Raw genomic sequence first — 23,275 nt, forward strand, 5'->3', positions numbered from 1 at the left:
GATAAGCAAAGTTTCTATCTACGACTGTTCCGAGTGAACGCAAACGTTTGTTTACATTCTTAACTGATGTTAAATACGTGGTATTATCAATTAATTCAGTGCACAATACTTAGTACTTGCAATTATTAGTGTCATTTAGGCTTGATAAATTGAAGGTAGCGGTTTTTATATGTTTTATTAGGAATAGTGATACTGACAGTGATTTCGATCCTCACTTGTATACGTTTGACTAGAGCAACCTGAGACCGTTAACAGTTAAATGTGGCAAATTAGTATTACACTACAATATCTGAGTGAACCAGTGTTACAATACAACTTCTGAGCCCTTATTACATATGGTTTAGTTAGCAGAAAGCTAAAACTCACCTCACCATCCGCTTAAATTCCTTAGCTTGTTGTGGGCTTCAGCGATCGTGTACTGTAAGCCCATTGGTTCCTATAAAGTAGAATTTCTATTTGCGCTTTACATTCTGAACTCTTATTGTTAGCTAACGGTTTTATTTTGTACCTGCGTCTGTCAGTGCACAATACCCAGTGTTTACATTTATTAGTGTCATTTAGACTCGGTACATTTAAGGTAGCAGTTTTTATAGTTTTATTAAGTCACTTTCGTGTGTACATAAACGCTTGTTTAAATTTCAAATACAAGGGATAATCAGTAGGTGCAGCTTACCGTAGGTCACTGTTTAGTTTGTTTATAATATTCACTAGATGGCCCCTAACAGTTTACTGTAGATCACTATCTTATTCTTTAGTACTCACTAAATAGCCCCCAGCAGGAAAATAAGCATCAGATCTCGGTTCTACCATAAATTTTTATTTTCATTATTGAGTGTCCTTTCTGCCAACTAGAGTGTAGCTGTTAACCTTGTGTGACAGTAGGTTTCCTTAAGTTTTTTTTTATAGTAAACCAGTTTTTAGCTAGATGGATAGGGACTGTGTCTGTTTTGTAGGGATGGAGGAGGAGTTAGCCAAAGAGTCCAAATGCAGCTGGAAGCTTTGTTGGCCACAGTCAACAAGCTCCAGAGTGCCACCTTGAGGTGCGGTGGGGATGGGGTGCCTGGGGCAGCCTCTGCTATACTAGATGTGCAGGAGGGGGGTTATATGACACAGCTCTGTCACTGAGCCGACCTCAGGTGCGACTGAACCGGCTGGCCCACTCTCATCTCTGTGTGGGTGGCAGACTGTGTCAAGGTCTCGAGCCTCAAAGTGAAGGCTGCATGGAGGAAGTAGGCTCCTACCAAACCCCATGCACATTGTTAATAGATTCAGAGTGCTATCTGATGCTAAGGGGGAGGCTGAGCCAGATCAGACTGCACCTTCTGCCAGGATAGTGACTGCTCCTTCAGCAAGGTCCGGACAGGCACGTGGGGGTAGGGGTTTGTTAGTTATTGGGAGTTCCAATGTTAGGCGGGTCATGGAGCCCCTCAGGAACATAGCAGCTAGGTCGCGGAAGAAGTCCAACGTTTACTCTGTGTGCTTGGCGGAGGGGGGGGGGGGGGGGGGGCCTTGTCCAGGATGTGGAAGAGGCTCTTCCTGCGGCTATCGAGTGTGCATGGTGCAGCCAGCTGCAGATTGTTGCGCATGTCGGCACCAATGATGCCTGTCATCCGGGTTCCGAGGAAATCCTTGAGTCCTTTCGATGGCTGGCTAAATTGGTGAAGGCGGCCTCCATCTCTCGAGGAGTGGAAGCCAAGCTGACGATCTGCAGCATCGTACCCAGGATGAACCTGGGCCCTCAGGTTTGGTGTCGAGTGGAGATTCTAAACCGGAGACTACGTCGACTCTGTGACAAAAAGAGTTGTAGATTCCTCGACCTACGCTATGGGGTGGCAGGTTGTAAGACGCCCCTCAATAGATCAGGGGTGCACTACACACAGGAAACAGCTACATGGGTAGCTGTAGTACTTGTGGCGTGCACATGGTTTTTTTTTTTTCTTTTTTCTTTTTTTTTTTTTTAAGATTGGGTTCCTCCCCATGGGAAACAAACCGCTGGCCCGAAAAATTACCAGTTCATGACACTGATCTGGGTGTGCCAACTGTAAAAATTGTTAGTGCGTCTAAACAGGTCATTCCAAAGGATTTAAATATGCTTAATCCCATGTCAGTAAATTGTAGATGTGTCTGTAGCAAGATAACCGAGTTAATCTCCGAAATAAACAGTGGCAATGCCAATATTGTATTAGGTACCGAAAGCTGGTTGAAACCAGACATAAAAAGCAGTGAAATTTTGAACTCTGTTGAACGCAGTTGAGATCGATACTGTGTCGCACTGTGAAATAGTCTGGATAAAGCTGTCAATCAGACAAGGATTGACCATTGTATTAGGATGTTTTTATAGACCACCAGCATCCGCAACAAAAGTTGCAGAACGTTTTAGGGAAAGTAGGAAGTAAATATCCAAATTATCCATTAGTTATAGGTGGAGACTTTAATCTGGCACCCATTGACTGGGAAAATTACACATTTATCACAGGGGGCAGAAGCAAAGATTCGTGTGAAGTTATTCTAGGAGTGCTCTCAACATACAACCTTGAACAATTGGTTAGAAAACCAGCTCGAGATGGGAACATATTAGACATCTTGGTGACAAACAGACCTGATCTTTTTGAGGAAGTTAATCTAGAAGAAGGTATTAGTGACCGACCATGAAGTCGTCGTGGCTTGTATGTCAGTGGAAATTGGAAAAAGAGGGAAAAAAAGTGTGTGTGTGTGTGTGTGTGTGTGTGTGGGTGGGGGAGCATAGTGTTTTCTTGTTTGGGAAAGCAAATAAAAGTGTCATTAATGAACATCTTCATGGTCAGCTCCAAGCATTCACCACAGGACACAAAGATACTGAGCATCTCTGGTCGGAATTGAAAGGTAAGGTCCACCATGTGCTAGAGAAGTATGTGCCTAGCAAAAGTATAGGGGAGGGAAAGGACAACAAGTTATATTTTTCTATACCTGTTTTTTTCCAGGAGTGAAACTGCAATTCTGACAACTAATTAAGTCTGCAACTACTCTTTTAAACACACACGCTTTTTGAAAGCTTTTGATGTCGTCAGTAGTAGTAGTATGGCCAAAAATCTGTTAACTGATTTATCATCCCCTTTCTCTTTTTGTACATAGTGCTTGTAGGGAGTATTTTAATCTGTACGGAAACTGACACTACCAGAAGCACTTGTCTCACAGTGGACAGCCCAACACTAATTTATGGTGCTCTCTCTGCTGCTGGAAATCACCATAAAATGACAGTCAAAAAATACAAGTACAACTAATCCCTATTATCAGTAATGTATTTTTGATTGATCATGAGTCAATACTGAAATAAAGACTTATGTTATGCAACAGACCCAGTTCCAAACCCAATATATAGAGTTTCTGCAATACTACACAATTTCGAAAGACTCTCAAAACTGTAAGGTTTTTTCTGCACATTTCAATTCCTTCCTCTTTTGGAGGAGGGTAGCCTGACTGATGGCTTTCAATATGTCCTTTGCAATCAAAAACTGTTTCTTCCCTGACCCATATTACCATCACTATGATTCATTCTAAGTGCATTGCTAATTATTTGTTGTTACAAGTTTTCAGTAGCAGTCTATCAGCAAAATACCTTTTTCTTTGAAAATATTGAATTTATAGTTGGGTTAGTAATGTGAAACATCTGACTATACAGGAGGAAGAAGTGGAGAATTAGGTATCTTGAGTATAATAAATGAATATATAAAAATACAATCATATTAAACAAACAAAAAGGTAAAGGTGGGGAAGCTGAAGTGTACATATATTCAAACAAATATATAATGAACAGATGATGTACGGTATGGTGTTGGTTTGGGAGTTTCTTAAAGATTACAAGCACTGAAATGAGTCATAACACTTAGCTGCTCTTACAAACAAGGTGCAAGATGATATTGGAGCTACAAGCAAGCTACTAACATTGGAAAATTATCAAACTTATTTTTATGGAGAGTGAGCAGAGAAGTGGTGTAAAGGAACCACAATTTGAAGGAGGACACAGCTCTGCTGGGCATATGGTGTAAAAATTTTGGTGCTTGTACATGTGTGACTTATATTTATTGCTAGTTACCCCCTGTAACATGCAAGTCAGTCCTGGAGGCTTTGTGTTTTTCGTTATTTCATATGTGTAAGCGTGGAGGTGATAATTCATTTTGTGTGAGTAGTGTTAGTGCAATACTAATGTCTGGACACCTGTGCACTGGTTTTCATACTTATGTTGTTGTGGATATGTGTATTTCATTTTAGGACCAAAACAGGCTGGATCACATAATGAATTTACACTCTGTGGCAAAGTGAAGATTGATTTGAAACTTACTTCCACATTAAAACTGAGAGATGGACTGAGGCTCAAATACAGAATCTTTCACTTTCACAAGAAAATGACCTACGGAGTGAGCTATCCAGACACGACTCACGATCCTCCCTCACAGCCTTACTTCTGCTAGGAACTCTCAACTACCTTCTAAGCTTGTTGGACGAACACTTCTGTAAGAAAGTATACTCCAGAGAAATGGCTTACATGTGCAGAAAAACTTGGAAATTTGGAAAGTAGGAGAGAGGTACTGACAGAAGCACAGTTGTGAGGGCAAGTCATGAGTACTACCTGAATAGCTTAGTTGGTAGAGCATTTGCCAGCAAAAGGCAAACATCTGGTTTCAAGTTCCAATGTGGTACTCAGTTTTACTCTGCCTGGAAGTTTCAAGTCTAGTTCACATTTTTATTTAACTGTTATTACTGGTTTCAGGCAAATTGTGTTATCTTCAGATCTGCAACTAAAATACAGGAGGACAGTTGTTACCTCCAATACATCTACATCAATACTCTGAAAATCACATTTAAGTGCCTGGCAGAGTTCATTGAACCACCTTCACAATAAATGTGTATTATTCCAATCTCATACAGTGTGTGGAAAAAATGAACACCTATATATTTCCATGCAAGCTCTTATTTTATTGTGATGATTGTTTCTTCCTATGTAGGTCAGCATCAACAAAATATTTTTGCATTCAAAGGAGAAAGTCCATGATTGAAATTTCGTGAGAAGATTCCATCACAACAAAAAAAAGCGTTTGTTTTAATGATAGCCACACCAAACCCTGTATCATTTCAGTGACACACTCTCCCCTCTTTCAGGATAATACATTACATGCTGCCCTTCTTTGAACTTTTTCGATGTACTGCATCAATCCTATCTGGTAAGGATTCCACACCACGTAGCAGTATTCCAAAAGAGGACGGACAAGCATACTGTAGGCAGTCTCTTTAGTAGAACTGTTATATGTTCTAAGTGTCCTGCCAATAAAATGCAGTCTTTGGCTAGCCTTGCCCACAAAATTTTCTGTGTGTTCCCTCCAATTTAAGTTGCTTGTAATTGTAATTCCTACATATTTAGTTGAATTTATGGCCTTTAGATTTGTCTGATTTATCGTGTAACTGAAGTTTAATGGATTCCTTTCAGAACTCATGTGGATGATCTCTCACTTTTCATTATTTAGGGTCAATTGCCAATTTTTGCACCATACAGATACCTTTTCTAAATTGTTTTGATCATCTGATGACTTTACTAGCAATAAATGACAGCATCATCTGCAAACAACCTAAGACAGCAGCTCAGATTGTCTACAAAATCATTTATATAAATAAGCAACAGCAAAGGGCCTATAACACCACCTTAGGGAATGCCAGAAATCACTTCTGTTTTACTCAATGACTTTCTGCCACTTACAACGAACTGCAACCTCTCTGACAGGAAATCATGAATCCAGTCACATAACTGAGACAATATTCCATAAGTAAGCAATTCCACTACAAGCCACTTGTGTGGTACAGTGTCAAAAGCCTTCTGGAGATCCAGAAATATGGAATCAATTTGAAATACCTTGTCAATAGCACTCAACACTTCATGTGAGTAAACAACTAGTTGTGTTTCACAAGAATGATATTTTCTAAATCCTTGTTGGCTGTGTGTCAATAGACCGCTCTCTTTCAGGTAATTCATAATACTCTAACACAATATATGTTGCAGATTCCTGCTGCACATCAATGTTAATGACATGGGCCTGTAATTCTGTGGATTACTCTTGTTACCTTTCTTGAATATTGGTGTGAACTGTGCAACTTTCCAGTATTTGGGTACGAATCTTTCATCGAGCGAACAGTTGTACATGATTGTTAAGTATGGAACTATTACATCAGCATAATCTGAAAGGAACCTAACTGGTATACAGTCTGGACCACAAGACTTGCTTTTGTTAAGTGATTTAAGCTACTTCACTACTCCACGGATATCTACTCCTACGTCACTTGTGATGGCAGTTGTTCTTGATTCATTTTCTACTTTACTTCGTCTTCTTTGGTGACTGAATTTCGGAAGTCTGTGTTTAGTAACTCTGCTTTGGCAGCACTGTCATTGATAGTATCTCCATTGTTATCGTGCAGAGAAGGCATTGGTTGTGTCATGCCACAAGCATCCTTCACACATGACCAGAATCTGTTTGGATTTTCTGCCAGGTTTCGAGACAAAGCTTCATTGTGGAAACTATTATAAGCATCACGCACCAAAGTCCATGCTAAAATCTGAACATCTGTAAGAGATTGCCCATCTTAAGAGATTTTGCATATGTTTAAATTTGGCATATTTTTTTCATTGTCTCTACAACGGTGTTCTGACCCGTTTTGTGTACGAAGGAGGATCGGCTGGCTCTGTCATTTGTTAATTTATTTGGTATAAATCTCTCAACTGGTGCTGATAGTATTTCTTTGAATTCAAGCCACGTCTGGTCTACACTTATATTGTTAATTTGGAAGGAGTGGAGACCCTCTCTAAGAAAGGTGTCAAGTGAATTTTTATCTGCTTTTTTGAATAGGTATATTTTTCGTTTATTTTTGGAGGATTTGGGGTTATAATATTCAATCTCACTAGACAACCCTGTGTTCACTAATCCCTGTATGCGTTTCGATACTTCTTATTAGCTCAGGATTACTTGTTGCCAAGAGATCCTCAAAATAATTTTCAGAGAATGCATTTAGCACAATTTCGGATGATATTTTGTGCATGCCTCCAGATTTAAACATGTATTTTTGCCAACATATCGAGGGTAAATGACAGTCACCGCCAGCTATAATTGTACGAGTCGGGTACGTGTTTCAAATTAAACTCAAGTTTTCTTTGAAGCTGTTGTGACCGCCACTGGAATGGTTGTGGGGTGGCCAAGAAAGCGTGGCGGGACCAAACGGAGAGCGGCCTGTGCACAAACAAACGAACAGAAAGGACGGACACAAAATGATGACGGATGATGGAGAAAGACCTTACAACGACAACACGCAAGACGCAATGGAGTGACAGAGACAACCAAACAAATCCAAGACGTCCATGATTAATGAGATCAAAGGATGATAAACAAGCTGTCTTGTCGAGGCCCCACGGGGGCACGTGGGCGGAGCTGATTATGATGGTGGCGCTCCAACCCTTTCGAGGCTGTGTCAGGGGGCATAAAGCCGTGAGGGCCGGGAGGAGGATGGTGTCAGCAAATGGGGCAGGGTCCACAGCTGGCACCCGTGAAGCAGCTCTGCCGGGCTGCATCCGCCAATTGGTGTAGTGCGATGGGTGCTCAAAAACAGGGTGAGGACCGATGTGGTTGGAGACATGTCGACAGCCTTTGTCAAATGCTGTTTAAAAGTGCGGACAAGCCACGCCCTCAATGGCAAGAACCTGGGCAAGGGCCGTGAGTGTAGCCTCCGTGGTGATGTACACCATGCGGACAACATACGGGTATTTGGAGTAAGCATCAACCCCAAAAATGGGCCTATAAAATCAACATGGATGCGATCCTAGGGCCGGCGAGGCACAGGCCAGGGTGCAAATGACTGAGGGAGGTTGGCCTGGTGACGTGCACAGACAGCGCAACCACGGACATCGCCATCGATGCCGGACCAATACACATGGCAGCAAGCCAAAACTTTCATATGGGACATAACCCAGTCCCTGCGGTGTAGCAAACCGAGCATCCGAAGCCACAATTCCGGACGGATGACCACCCGATGGGCATACGACTCTGTGGCCAACAGAAGGACATCATCGACCAGAGAGAGCTTGCGGGACAGGTGGCGCCAGGGGCTAAAATTGGACTGCATCCAACAAGTAACATAGGAGGGCTACCCGTGGACCACGTAGTTAAGAACCTGCGGCAACACAGGGTCGCGGCAGGTAGCCGCAGAAATGTGAGCAGCCATAAGAGGCAGACCGTCCAGCGCATCTCGGCTGGCGGAATCAATGTGAAAGCAGAGAACCTCCTGCTGGTCAAAGGCAGGATTGGGGCCTGCTGGGAGACGTGACAAAGTATCCGCATTAGCATGGTGGGCGATGGGCTTATCCCGGATGGTGTAAGTGTAATTACGTAAAAACAATGCCCAGCACTGGAGACATTGAGCCGTCCACTCTGGAAGATGAGAGTGGGGTCCGAAAAGTGTAACCAAGGGTTTATGGTCCGTCAGGAGGGTGATCTTTGTTCCAAAGAGATAGGTGTGAAATTTCTGCATAGCAAACACAATCGCCATGGCCTCCTTTTCAATCTGGGAGTAGTTCCGTTGTACTGTGGTCAACTTCTTATAGGCATAAGCGATGGGCTGTTCGGAGCCATCGGCATCCCGGTGTGCAAGGACGGCCCCAATGCCATATGCCTATGCATCAGCCGCCACAACCAAGGGGCGGTCTGGAGACAAGAGAGTAAGGCAAGGGGTGGACTTCAGCATCGTCTTTAAATGGAGAAATGCCTGGTCACAGGCAGGAGTCCAATCAAAAGGTACCCCTTTGCGACGCAAGTGATTGAGGGGCTGAGCAATGGAGGCAGCCTGGGGCAAGAAGTTTCAGTAATAATTAACTTTGCCCAAAAACACCTGGAGTTCAGATAAGTCCTTCGGATGAGGAAGGGCCTCAATGGCCACAACATTATGACCCGAAGGGCGAATGCCATCTTTGCTAAGCCAGTGGCCTATGTATTCCACTACCAGTTGAAAAAAACAACACTTCTCCAGCCGACAGCGTAAACCAGCAGACTGCAGAGAGTGAAATAGGGCACTGAGGTTTTGCAAATGTTCCTGGCAGGAATGCCTGGTGACCAAGATGTCATCCAGATAATTCACACAGGCAGGGATAGGCCATGTAAGCTGCTCCAGGAACCGCTGAAAAATGGCCGGCGCCAAAGAGACACCAAAGAGAAGACACTTGTACTTGCACAATCTGAAAGGCGTGTTGATAACCATGATGTTCTAAGATTCGGCATCCAAGGGCAACTGGTGGAATGCCTCAGCCAGGTCGATCTTGGAAAAATACTCTCCTCCGCACGCTAGGCGAGAAGGTCTTCCTGTCGGGGAATGGGGTAAGTGTCGACAAGGGACTGGGCATTGACTGTAGCGTCAAAGTCCCCACACAGCCAAAGGGACCCATTGGGTTTCCGTATATGATCACCAGTGGCGTCGCCCGGGCACTGTATGTTACAGGCTCCAGAACGCCAGTGGCCTGGAGCCGACCCAGTTCCTGCTTGACAGCCGACCGTAAGGCCACTGCAACGCACTGGGCCCGGAGAAAGTGAGGCTGTGCATCCAGCTGTAGGGTGATGTGCCCCTGAAAGCTGGAAGCACATCTGCGATCTGTTGCAAACAGCAACACAAAAGTGGAGCAAAGGTCTTCCAAGCCCTGAAAAGGAACAGCCCTGGAAACGACCTTAACCTCGTTGGAAATAGAAATGCAAAACAGTTGAAACGCATCCAGGCCAAAGATATTCGAAGCCGACGGATGGTTGGCAACAAAGAGGGTAAGAAGCTGGGGAACACGCTTGTATGTCACCTGGACAACAAACTGCACACGAAGGGGAATGGAACCGTCTCTGTAGGGGACCAAATGGCGAGAGGGAGGTGACAACTCAGGAGAGCCCAGCCGGGTATATGTCGCCATACCAGGGAGACGGTCGCCCCAGTGTCAACCTGAAAACTAACCTCCTCAGTGAAAATGCGGAACGTGAGAAAAAGCTTTCGCACTGACGGGTCATCCTGTGGGATGACTGACTGCAGAGCATGGCCTGTATCTTGAGGCCCAGGAGGGGCAAGACTGGAGCGGGTCAAGCGACTACGACAAACCGCTCAAATGTGGCCCTCCTTGTTACAATCAGCCCGTGATGCACAGTAAAGCACTGTGGGCAAGATGGAAGAGGGCCGCGCGACCAGCGACGAGGGGTGACCAAAGGCGCCGATGCCATAATGACGTTGAACAACAATGAATTCCGACGGTGCTGGCCTCTGTTGGCCGGGCCGCGTCGACGACGTGAGGGCGGAACCCGCCGTGACGCCGCAACCGCTGCCACCTGCGGTTGAGCCATGAGATGCTCGTTAGGCGCTTGAGCAATTTCAAAGGAGTAGGCAAAGAGGAGAATCTCTTCCAAGGAGGGGTTGTCAAGTTTCAATGCCGCAGTACGGACCTCAGGTTCGGGAGCCAGCTGAACCACCACATCCTGGATCAGGGAGTCAGCATACAAAGTCTTACACTGCTGATTGGTGCACGTAAAATTGCATCGATGGCTGAGACCCTGCAAGTCCGTTACCCAGGATACGATTGACCAGGCTGTTTATGGTACTGGTGGAACTCCAGCCGAGAGGCGACCACATGGTAGCATTGGGAAGAATAGTTTGTCAGCAAAAGGCATATCTCCTGGAAAGACAATGCCACAGGGTCGGACAACGGTGCTACCTTGCGGAGGAGAAAGAACGTGTCAGGGGAGGCCCAAGACAAAAACAACGACTGCTGCAAGAAGTCGTCCGTGACTTGAAAAGCCATGAAATGTTGTTTCAGCCGATGTAAGTAGGTTTCCCGGTCCTCTCTAGGGTCATTAAAAGGTGGAAACGACGGCAGACGTGGGAAAGCCTCGGACACCTAGACTCGGAAGCTGTTGTGGTAACGTGTCCCAAGCATCAACTTTATCCGTTAGCAACTGCAGTGACTTTTGTAAGATGTCTAACTGGAGCTGCTGCTGCTGCTCCAGAAGACAGACTAGCTTTGCCTCCATGCTAGTAACTACCAATAATGTTGTGACCGTGACCGGAACGGCTGCGGGGTGGCCGAGAAAGCACCGCAGGACCAAATGGAGAGCGGCCCATGCACAAACAAACGAATGGAAAGGACGGACAGAAACAACGACTGACTACGGAGAAAGACATTACAATGACAACATGCAAGATGCAATGGAGTCACAGAGACAACCAAATAAATCCAAGACGTCCACGATTAATGAGATCAAAGGACGATAAACATGCTGTCTTGTCAAGGCGGTGTGTCAAGACTCGCGCAACTATTAGACTCACTGGCAGAGCGAGAGGCCGGCTCTTAAATACTCTATTGGGGGCACCGCTATTGGCCGCTGGAACCACGTGTTCCACTGTTGTGCCCTCACACTACATGCAGACCAGTATGCGCGTGCAGCCACAGCTTACAGCACGATGATGCAGAGACCTCTAGGGGTCTTTGACGTCCATGACGTCTGGCAGGGATTCAAATTCTGCGGTGTGCGGTACCAGAGAACCTTTCAGCAATTGTATCATCTGAATTGGGGAGTCGGTAAAAAGATCCAATTACTATTTTATTCCAGAATGACTTATGCGCATACTAACCCATAGCAACTAGTTCCTTCAATTTCACAACAAGATAAACTACTTCTACAGCAACAAACATGCCGTTACCAACTATGTTTAGCCTATCCTTCCGGTATACCGTTAGGTTCTTCACAAAAATTTTGGCTGAACTTATCCCCAGCTTTAGCCAGCTTTTAGTGCCTATAATGATTTGAGCATCAGTGCTTTCTATTAGCACTTGTAGTTCTGGTACTTTGTCAACACAGCTATGACAATCTACAACTGTTATACCGATGGTATCTGCATATATGTTCTTCCTGTGTTCAGCCTGCACCCTTTGAGATTGAACTGGCTCGTGCATGTGATTATAATATAATGATGCACAACAGCCAACACCAGTGGGGGCAGTTGTCATCCTTTTTAGTTCTAGCTCTGAAGACAGCATAATTCAGCAGAAGCTTTTAAATAAAATCATGATCTAGACTCTTTATGTCGTATAATAACAAAGTATGGTCACTGCTATCTCCTGTGACACATTTTTCTTTCTGTAAGGGAATTTGTATACCCATCTGTAGAAGTGGTGTGTTTGTGATTATGTCTTCTATGTTGCCAGTATGTTGCAGCTGACACTGACCATACCTCACCTTCAGTTTGACTAGTTGATTTTGCAGGGGGTCAACTCTTGTTGTTGTGAAGCTGTCACTGAATGTGAGTGGGTGCCAATGAATGATACTGTGCAGAAGTCGATGTTTTGTTGTGTCAATTCTGTATGTGAACAATTTTGGTACAGCTGTCACTGATGCATTGCTACCTGAAAATTGGGTGCATACATGCCCAATGTATGTGTATTACTGTCCTAGTGGAGCATGCATAGCAAGGCCTTATTACCTTTTGCCATGTCTGGCTTCATTGGGAAAATGTAGGTGGTGCGTTAACCAGGTAATTTATTTGCCTGTGTGCATTCCAAGTAACTTTCCTGTATTTTGTAGTTCCTTCCTCCTCTTTACAATTTGTGGTGATATTCATGTGGTGAAATAGGACTGATTTTGTTCTCCTTGTCCTAAGGCACATTCAGTATTTGCACACCAGCTTTTTTGTCTGTGGCTATACCACTGCACTTTTTTATGCTGTTTGCCATTACCCCATGTCATCTACATAAGTATAAACCATTTTGTTGCCTGTTGAGGCTCGTGGAATATTGGCTGTGTATAGCGAACATGGAATGAGGCCCATGGGAAGGGGTGGGGAGTAGAGGAGTGTGGGGTCACACAACTGCACCTTGGTTCACTCCCGTCTGTGGTGTGAAGAGATCTAAGACTTTTGCAGTAATGTGAAATCTGCACATACCAGCTGTGGATACTTCAAGGATATCTTAAACATCATGAGTTACGCTCCAAAAGCTTTCGAAATGTGTTTAGATACCAACCTGCCAAAAAATTATTGGCACGATCTATTTCAAGAAATTCTCAAAATACAATGGTAATTTTCTAGGGGTGAATCCAAAATAGAAATACCAGTTTGGTGCTTCCAAAAAACTTAGAAGTAATTAAGAGACCTTAACACTTAAATGCACAAGCTTTTATTTTTGAAAAAAAAAACATAAAATAAAATCATTCTTTAAGTGCTTCATAGCAAGGGAAGAATGGAGAAAAAACTACTGTGTTGAAACTTCCTGGCAGATTAAAACTGTGTGCCGGACCGAGACTCGAACTCTGGACCTTTGCCTCAACTGAGCTACCCAAGCACAACTCACGCCCTGTCCTCACAGTTTCACTTCTGCCAGTACCTCGTATCATTCTGGAATTCCTGTGTTGTTAGTTTTCTTATAAAAAAACAGGAAGGATGCACATTTTCGATGTTACATGCATGCAACATTGCGTGAAAACATACAGTTGCCTGCCACTCTATACCAAGTGGAGAAAAATTAAGTTTTTTTATTTTTGTTTCTAAGATATTTATTAAAATCAGCTTACATACATTCTCTATCATCATTCTGACATTTTTATGAATAGATAATTGACACAATAGGCTATAGTAACATCATGTCTGAATTTTGATCAATGTTTTAGTAACAGTAACTGCACTAAAAGCAATTTTTCAACTGCTGGTGGATGTTGATGTATAAGTTCTTGTCTTTGTTGAAACAAAGGTACACATCATACTCTATACCAGTAACGAATATATAGCCACCACATTGAGGGTACTTCCATTGATTTATTTTGGCATTCCACTTAGGCCAGTGTTGTCACTTTGTACACCTTGTGGTGGGACAACAGCCCAGGAACACTTTTTCTTCCTTTGTCTCAAGTTGCTGCTGAATTTCATAGCTTTGTCTGCCCATCTTTTGTCCTGATCTACCTACATTACAAAGACAGTACACCACCACAATCCTGAACTGTTTCTGATTTTCTGATTCGAGGGTGTCACAGAATGTTTCATAAACAGTAGTATTCCTTATACAGGATCCAAGCATTCATAAGTCAACGATAAAATGGTAAAACAGGCTAAAATACCACTTCTTGGATTTCAGTGTTATGTAGTGATGACCCAGTGACTATGCACCAATCTATTTCTCCCACGTTTTACTGTACACAGTTAAAATTTCAGGATTGTCAACTCATTTATACCTTCTCAAACTTTGTTCATTGTGCCTTGCTTTCTTTTTAGGCAGTTTACTTGTGAATGTCAACAGGAAGATAGATCACGTATTTGCTGTCCTTATATAACACAGAAGATACACCTATACCGAAAATGAGTTATTCTGATGTATCCCTTGGCAGCTTACTATTACTTTTTCTGTAGATAATTTGAAATTGTGAATTCTCTTTATTCAAACTGTTTGTAATGACAGTATGCCCTCTTAATGTAAATACACCATAAGAGAGATTGATGTGTAGTAACTGTCAAAGTGAAGTTTTTGACTGACATGTTTTGGGATGTCTGATGACATTTGAGCTAGCACCAAGATCTGGCTCTGTGGGTAACTGAGAAGAAGGATCATTCTCTCGGCCAGTGTATATCTCTAAGCTGTAGGCAAATCCTGATGTGAAGCAAAGTACAAATAACTTAGCCCATTTTTGAGGTCTGTTCCAAACACACTGCCCCAGATAACGTCTGATTTTCATTGTGCAAATTTGTTCATCAAGTGATAAGCTCTTATTCATTGGAACTGACAAAAAGCTTCTTTAGTAGACATGAAAAAATTTGCCCAATTTCACACAATTTATTACAACCTGTCTCACCTTTAGTATTTGTCTAGAGTTGTCATTAAAATGCAGAATTTTTTCAAATACGTTCAAAGGCATTGTGTTCTTCACACTATCATTTCCAATTATAACACTCGAAAACTCACCTATGTTAGTTCTATGGGTGGCAGGTGTCAGTAAACAGTACTTCTCCACATCAGACTGTTATCTGAAATACTTTAGTTGTATCTTTCTGGGAAATATACAAGATATGATGTCTGCAACTGTTTTACTTCATCAGAATAATCCATGTTTCCTTCAAATTTCTTCTGTTTCTCAGTGAGCAAAAGGTTCTTTATTTCTTTTTGACATACCCAGGATGGGTTTTTAGTGCCTTTGACACTTTTCGGTTCACCATTCTTGTGTGATTGCTTGTGGGCACAGTCAACAGCTTTGCTGTACTGGCAATTGATTAGCAACATAACACAATGATAAACATATTCATCCTCAACTCTCTGTGAGGCACCTGCAGACAAATGTGGCAACTCAACTGTTTCTGTTTAGTCTTCTTCTGAGATATCTTTTCAGAACTGGTGTGATCATGTAATTTGGATTTCCTGTAAGATGATCATCACTGCAGCCATTAAAGACACTGAGCTCATCATCACTACCAGAAGGTATATAGAGTAGCTGTCTTAACATCCTCTGTAGCACCATGTTTCTTCAAAAAACCACTGTGGTTGAAAATCGATCCACAACCTAAAAGTCAATGTTATATAATTAACTAACACAGTAACTATACCACCCTAGAAAATAACATCCAACACAAAAACAGTCGATTGTGTGATGATAATTATACAAAAATCATGATAAGGCAAAATGGCCTCACTAGGGCTGTGTGCCAGTATTCATGCGATGTTACACATGTGCAACATGCACAAGTTACCATGTACAATCCGAAATGGAATGATTATCACAGCTTTTCTTGTTGAATATGGTTTACATACCTGATTTAGTTTGTGTCATTTTTCTCCCTTTCTTCCAAAACTGACTCTTAATAAGGCAAACACAATGTGAAACTAAGCACAATTCACACTCAACAATATTCTTTTCACTCCAAGTGTTATCAGAAGTCTCAGTGCACCCAACTACGGCATACCCAGTACCACAGGTATTCTAAGAACTTCGTTGCATCCATGAAACTTGGGTTAGTTCACTGAAATCCCCATCAGAGGTGCGCAACACAATTTTTCAATCCATGTTGCATATGTGCAACAGTATGCACTTAAGGGTTAAATGTGCCAATAGAATTCCAGATCAGCGAAAGGCAGGTGATATGCATTGTTGTTATGTTGAGGGACATTTCAAACAAAATTTTCTTCCGAACATTAACAATTTCACTGTAATTAACAACAAATAGCGACATAGAATTGTTGCCCACAGCTCAATAAATGCAGGACTGATGCCAGCAAGACAAAGTGAACAGAACCAAATTCCTATAAGTGCCATAAAAATGGAGAAGGCTAGAACAGCCACTATGCATGTCAATTTAAAACATCCATTAGATCACACTAATGGAAAAGATTATTATTGTAGTTGGAAACTTGACTTCCTCACAGAGAATAAATCACAATATAATCTAATAGGAAACTGTGGATATGTTGTGATAAAAATGAATGTAAGGATATTGAGTGGTTTTTGTGGCAAATAATTGGCTGAGAATTACCAACTCTTATACAGACAAAAATAAATATGTGAAGTGACATAGGCAGCATTTCGTCCACAATCATCAGAGACTACTACTTAGCCAACCCAACGAATAGAAACCCTGTCCAGAGAAAAGAGAGTGTTTAGAATTTACACATACAATGACTACAACTTTGTAACATCAGAAATAAACCATCAAAATGGTGTGTTCAAATGGTATTTTGTACAAGACCTATCATACAATCAAGACCCATATCAGAAGCTAATAACAGAAATGTAAAGTTGAGTTAAACCAGTCAATGTGAATGAACAGGAATTGAAGAATAAAAGAAAATTTAAAAACTAACTTGAAATAACAGTTGTGCAGCATTCAGAATGCTGTAAAAAATACATAAATAAATATGTGAAATGAAGCAATCAAAGCACCTGAGAGATAAGAATTATATAGAAGACTATCAAATAAGGCTAAACAAGATACCAGAAAACATCAATATAAAAGCTTGCACACATACAAGGGTGTCCCAGGAGGAATGGCCAATGTTCATATGGGCTCTAAAATGCAGACTGAGAGCTATGGCTCTTCTACATCTTCGATGTTATGAAACAGACCTCTTCTACAGCATGGAATTTGCTTTCCACAATTTGAAAGATGGTAGTATGGACCAAAAGAAGAGAAAAAAACCTCCAGCAAACATGCGTCTATAAGCACTACTTATTTTTCCTGTGTGAAAAACATCCCATCTACTGAACAAATGCTCATAGCTCTTGAGGTCTGTATTTTAGAGCCCATGTTTACCAGATAATTTTTTCTTCTTTTTGACCATATTACCTCTTCCCAAAATATGCAAAGCAAAGAGCTTCCAGTAGAAGAGATTTGTTTCACAGTGCTCATAGCTCTCCACATATACATTAGAGGCCATGATTACTAGACTTTTTGCTTCAAATGACTATGACATATCCCTGAATGTTGATCATTCCTCCTTGTACACCCTGTAAATCTCCAATTTAGAAACAGATACATACATGCAGCAGGGCACACATTACAAAGTAATGAAGCATTTTAACAGTCAAATATGAGATAAAACAACAATCAAAATAACACGGGAAGAACAGATGTTGTAAAACTATACAGATCTGTGGCCAATTACAGAAAAATACAAAGAAATATAAATAAGGAGAATGGCAGATTACCAAAAATGTTATATATAAACAAACCAAAAGGATGAAGAAACATAGGGAGACATAAAACCTGGTGGTGGAATTTAGGCTAATTTCTATAAGCAAGTCTAACAGAGAAAGTATGCTATGTGCAGTGACTGGACCCAATAATGTTTAAACATTGTTGTATAAATATATGAGATTCACAGTAAAGTAACTCATGTCAGTGGTACAATTCTTTTGGTGTTTGATGACTACTTTTGTCATCTTTTGTTCTTATCAACTGCATTAGAATCCTCAGCAGCATCATCCCATATTTATCATCATCATCATCATCATCATCAATCAATGCCACAATTATTTCTAATACCACCAGCAAACTTCAATAGGTGCATTAGTATGAAATATTTTGTGAACAAAACAATTATTTTGTTTGCTCTAGGCCAGGGCTTAACAAATCTGTGATTTTGAGTATGAGCACTTGTGCCTGATCACAGTCTTACGAGCAGAACAGTGGGTGGGTATGAGGGAAATAGTTTTAACAGCAGGACTTCCGAACAGCAAAATCTTCAGTGTAAAGAATCTTATGTTTTTACACAAAAATGATGGTTACACAAATTGTTTAGTGTATTATAAAACTGAATGTTTTCACGAAGTTCAGTTTACACAGATACAACACTTCTTCCTGTGTCAAAGAATATGGAAATGAACACTGTGAACAACCAGAGTGTATGTAAGTGGCTTTAAAACATAAAATGAAGCTCCCTTAGAGGAGGAAGAAAAATCATGCGAATGTGACATTTCGATGAGCTACAAAACTGCACTATTTTTAGCAAAATCCTTGTGCCCTTACACGGACGGTGATTTAATTAAAGAATGTTTGATAGCTGCAGCTGAACATTTGTCATCTTAAGGTAGAATGGTTTCATATAGTGCCATTTTAAAACATGACAATCATGCATCCCACACAGCTTACGGAGACAAAGTTCAAAGCCAGGTAGCAAAATATTTGTAAATAATTTGTTGCACATTCTTTAGCACTCTATGAACGTGTAGATATCACACAGAAACTGCTGGATGTAGCACTCTTAACAGCAGTGAATGAAGTGTCGTAAATGTATGTTTGATATGGAATTTATTAATTTGTGCATCTACAGACAGAGCATCAGCCACATTGGAAAATAAATCAGGATTCATAGCGCAACTTAATAGAAACATGAAAAAGTTACAGTATTCAATACGCAGCTTGATGGAACTGATCTGCAATGTGACAGGGGATACAAAGACAGCCTAGATTTCACCTAGCATTACCCTCAGTATCAATTTCCTCATTTTCACAAGTCTCAACAGAAAGGCACATAGGCTTGCGCTCACCATTTGCTAGTAGAGAGCGTTTACTGTGAAGCCCTTCTCTATGTCAAATCTTAGTACTTTGTTCTCAGAGGCAATTGCAGAAGGGTCAACAGAGGCACCCGATCCCACCCGTCGGCTTTGACCCATGTCGTAAGTGTGTTGCGTGTTATGTCATGATGGTGCAAAGTTTAGTTTATGAGTGTGCTGTGTTTGTAGATATCATTTTGTTGCGGTTGGTGGGGGTCCTCTGGTGGCGTGTCTATGGTACGTGTGTTATGTAGTGTATTGGGTTCATTTGGGTGTCTGTGTGGAGATAGTGAAATGCGGCGTACGCAAGCAGAATATGTGAGGTTTGTTTAGAGTGTGTGTGTGTGTGTGTGTGTGTGTGTGTGTGTGTGTGTGTGTGTGTATGCGGGAGGGGGGGGGGGGGGCGTTAGTTGGGGTTATGTGGTGTTATTTACTGAATCTGTTGGTGGTTAATGTTTTGATATCGACACTTGGGGTTAATTTATGTATCTTACGGGTATTTGAGTCATATAGATCATCGGAAGTGACTGTTTCCAATTTGTTGTCGTAGCTCTATGTATTTTGGTATCGTGAGCTGTTGTTTACCTATACAGGTCAAGGGGAGTGTTCGATTCCCATGTCTATGTGTCTTTTGGTATCGTGAGCTGCTGTTGCCCTACATATGTCAAGGGAAGCATCCTTTCCAATTCCCCCCCCCCCCCTCCAGTGTTGGTTTTTGGTATTGATAGGTGCGGCTTGATTATAATTTTTGGGGTAGTTGGTTTTTATTTTGTGGTATCGACAATGCCTCAGAAGATCTTTGGTCCGGTTCCGGATGCAGACACGGAGGAATGGAGGATCAGATACAACCAAAAGCTTGAGGAATACCAGCAGCCCAACATAGCAGGAACTGTCAAAGCCAAATGAATGCAGTGGGCCGGCCATGTGGCCCGGATGGAAGATAACAGATGGCCTTGGAAGCTCCTGGATTTCACACCTACAGGAAAGAGACGCCAGGGAGACCCAAGAAGCGTTAGAGGGATGGCATCCATGAAGATTTAAACCAAGCATCAATAGATGTGGACGGATAGCGGATAGCAGCAATGGACAGAATACAGTGGAGGAGGAATCTTGTAGAAGCAAGCGATCCACTGGGCCTAATCACGTAGAAGAAGAGGCATCGGCAATTGGGGTTGAGCTATGTAGGTGAAGGGAAGTGATTGATTCCTGTCGAAAAGTGTAGCGTAATTTGGGAATTTTGTGGTGATTTTATGTCGTCTTTTTTTGCAGTTTGGGATCGTGGTGTGTGTGTGTGTGTATGTGTTTATATTTTGTTTGTCCCCACCCAAAAACCCCCAATTTCCTGCACTGGTCCCATTACTTTGATCATATTTTTGGAGGGAGATGAGTTTGTTGGTTCTATATATGTAATTTCATGTTTGTTGTCATGTTTATGTAATGACGTCATAGGTGTCATATTGGAGACGTTGAGAATGGCCATTTCCGCCATATTGGTGACACCATGGGTCAAACCAGACGGGTGGAATCGGATGCTTCTGTAATCCCTTGCAGAAAATATTTAGCATAATGTAAAATTGCCGTATTATGTATTTGACTGTTCCAACAAACACCAATTTTTTGAGGGTATTTGCACTCCAGGGAACAGATTTGGAAAAAAAATATTCACTAGCATGGAATCAGGATGAACTTTATACACACAAAAAATGTGTGCAATGTTTGATCACTTAGGTTGAGAGGGCTAGCTGATTTAACTTAAATCAATACATGATTCCATACTCTTTCACTTATATGGCTCAAAGTAACTACATTAGCATCACATAACTAAACTATTCTGTCTTTCTGAAGTAAGCCAATGGTCTAATTACAAATTTTTGAGGAATAAAGGAGACGACTTACCAAAAGGCAGAAGCACTGAATCATCAATATGCACACAAACAAAAGGTACAGAGCTTGGCTAGCCTTTGGAATGCAGTTCCTTTCCCTAGTTGTACAAAACACACACACACACACACACACACACACACACACACACACACACACACACACACACACACAAAAAAAAATCTCTATCAACGAAGCACAGTATAGGAAGGTGTGTGTGTGTGTGTGTGTGTGTGTGTGTGTGTGTGTGTGTGTGTGTGTGTGCGCGAGCGCGCGCGCGCGCGCTGACGACGCAGCGCTTCTGCCTTTCGGTGTGTTGTCTCCTTTATTCCTAAATAATTCACAATTTTCGACCAGTACTTTCCGTACGTTATTAAACCAGTGGTCCAAGTTAACTGAAATCCTGCAGTAATACACAGATATTATGCAACATGTAAAACCTACAATATAAATAAAGGAGAAAATGAAAAATTCAAGTTCTCGCCAACTTCCACTCTACGTAATTCTAAATCAATTTTAGCACTCAACTTGTTAGAATAATGCAAAGCACACTTCAGTAACACTGTTCTATAGCACTTTTTCACGGGAAATAGCAAGTATCCATATCTGCTAACACATGACTAAGAACAAGTTAGAACATACAGCTATTTTTCACATAATCTAAAATGTACCTTAGCTAAATTAGGAATAGATTATCATTAATCTCAATAAAATGTTTAGAAAGAGATTGATTGAATCTCAGAAATACAGTCTACAACAATCTTTAGATTGAATCATCAATGCTTAACGCAAACATCATATTTATATCTCTCACTAACCTGCATCCGATGGAAACATTATATCTTCTTTCCTTAAGTCGTCATCACTTTCACCAAAATCTTCTAGCTGCCGCCTACGAAGATCGTCTGTACTGCCATTGGAAAGTGCAGTGCTCGCCGAGTTAACACTAACAGGGGTTGTTAAACTGTGTAAAGGAGATGTTGCAGCACTTCTGTAATATCCACCACTCTCTGCTCCTGGCGGGACAACATGCTGAAGAAGAGGCAACTGTTGGGGAGGTGCTGCTCGAACTACAGATGAATGTTGCAATTGTCCATTTGCACTGGAAAAACTATGACAGCTACCAGTACTCAGTGGCAAGGTGGAATGTGAATCTTCTAAGCTTTCCAGTTCGTCCCACCAAGGTGGCAAGAGAAGACGGAGATCAGCTCTCTTCACCAAATGTTCTTCATTCTGAGATCCAGTCCCTGTGAGTTTCACAACAAACTGCACTGGATTTGTTAATATTTTGTACACAACACCTTCAGAAAACACTGGCGAAAGAGTCTGGTGGTCTGCTGTCGGTGCTGCAATCCTTACACACACTCTAGCCCCTAAAGTCACCTGGCCAACGGAAGGGCTCGCATCTCCTATTACGTCATACTTTCCAGATCCTAACACATCAGTAAAAACTGCAGTATCACCATCAAAGCCATCAAATTCTACCCACACTTCACCTGTTCCGACAGCTTTCCTTATAACGCCCGGCAAGTACACCTTGTCTCGTTTTGCTAACACCCTGTGATCTCTCCACTCACCTAGATCAATTTCAGGACGACTATTAGGGACTTGAGAATGTTTCCTGGTACACATTGGAAGCAATGTTCCATCTAACGGCAACCCTGATAATGTGTCATTTCCTGAATCAGAATGATGAAGGCTTATAGTTTCTGCATTCTGCTGAGCCACACTTCGGTCCTCGACTACAATATCTACCATGGAGTTAACGGGAAGCATATGTCTCTGTATATGATTGGTCTGTTGCACAGCATGAAGTCCACAGGACTGCTTTGAGTAATCTACAGCTGTTGATTGTGGAGGCATTACGACAACACTCTGAGACGAATTTGGTGAAGAACTGTCACTAATTGTGACACTAGTATTTGGATTGTTCGTGTGATTTTCGACAGAATTCTTCTCTAGTTCCTCCAATTCCGATGGATCAAATTTACGTTTTTTTGGAAGTTTTCTTGCGCTGAAATGTGATGTGCTCTCCTTTGTGACACTCGTTTTAGGCTTGTAGTCATTATTGCTGTTTGTGAGACTGCTGTGTACTTGTCTTCCTGAGGATCCTGTTTCAAGTCCAACTGTAGCATCTTCTCTTCCTCCTCCATAACCATCTAATACGCAAGATCGTTCTGACATATCACACTTCTCATGCATTCCAGAGTCTGCTGAGCCATAAGATGATGTAAGACAAATATTACCACTTACAATATTTTCTTCTGTCGTGCATGAGGTCTGTAACAAACACAGAATAATTATCAGTAATTATTTCAAAAATAATGGCAAAATACAACCCT

The 23,275-nt window shown here is 41.8% G+C and overlaps 1 protein-coding gene across 2 annotated transcripts in view; it reads right to left on the bottom strand.

Moving 5' to 3' along the window:
* LOC126297514 (protein capicua homolog) overlaps nucleotides 1–23,275 on the bottom strand; it is a 329,900-nt gene that overhangs the window by 302,839 nt on the left and 3,786 nt on the right. For both annotated transcript variants that reach the window (XM_049988400.1, XM_049988401.1), the window contains exon 3: nucleotides 21,752–23,213. In XM_049988400.1, coding sequence (XP_049844357.1) covers nucleotides 21,752–23,213 — 1,462 coding nt within the window. The remainder of the gene's footprint in view (nucleotides 1–21,751; nucleotides 23,214–23,275) is intronic.

This window comes from Schistocerca gregaria, chromosome X (genome assembly GCF_023897955.1).
Source record: "Schistocerca gregaria isolate iqSchGreg1 chromosome X, iqSchGreg1.2, whole genome shotgun sequence".
NCBI lineage: Eukaryota > Metazoa > Arthropoda > Insecta > Orthoptera > Acrididae > Schistocerca > Schistocerca gregaria.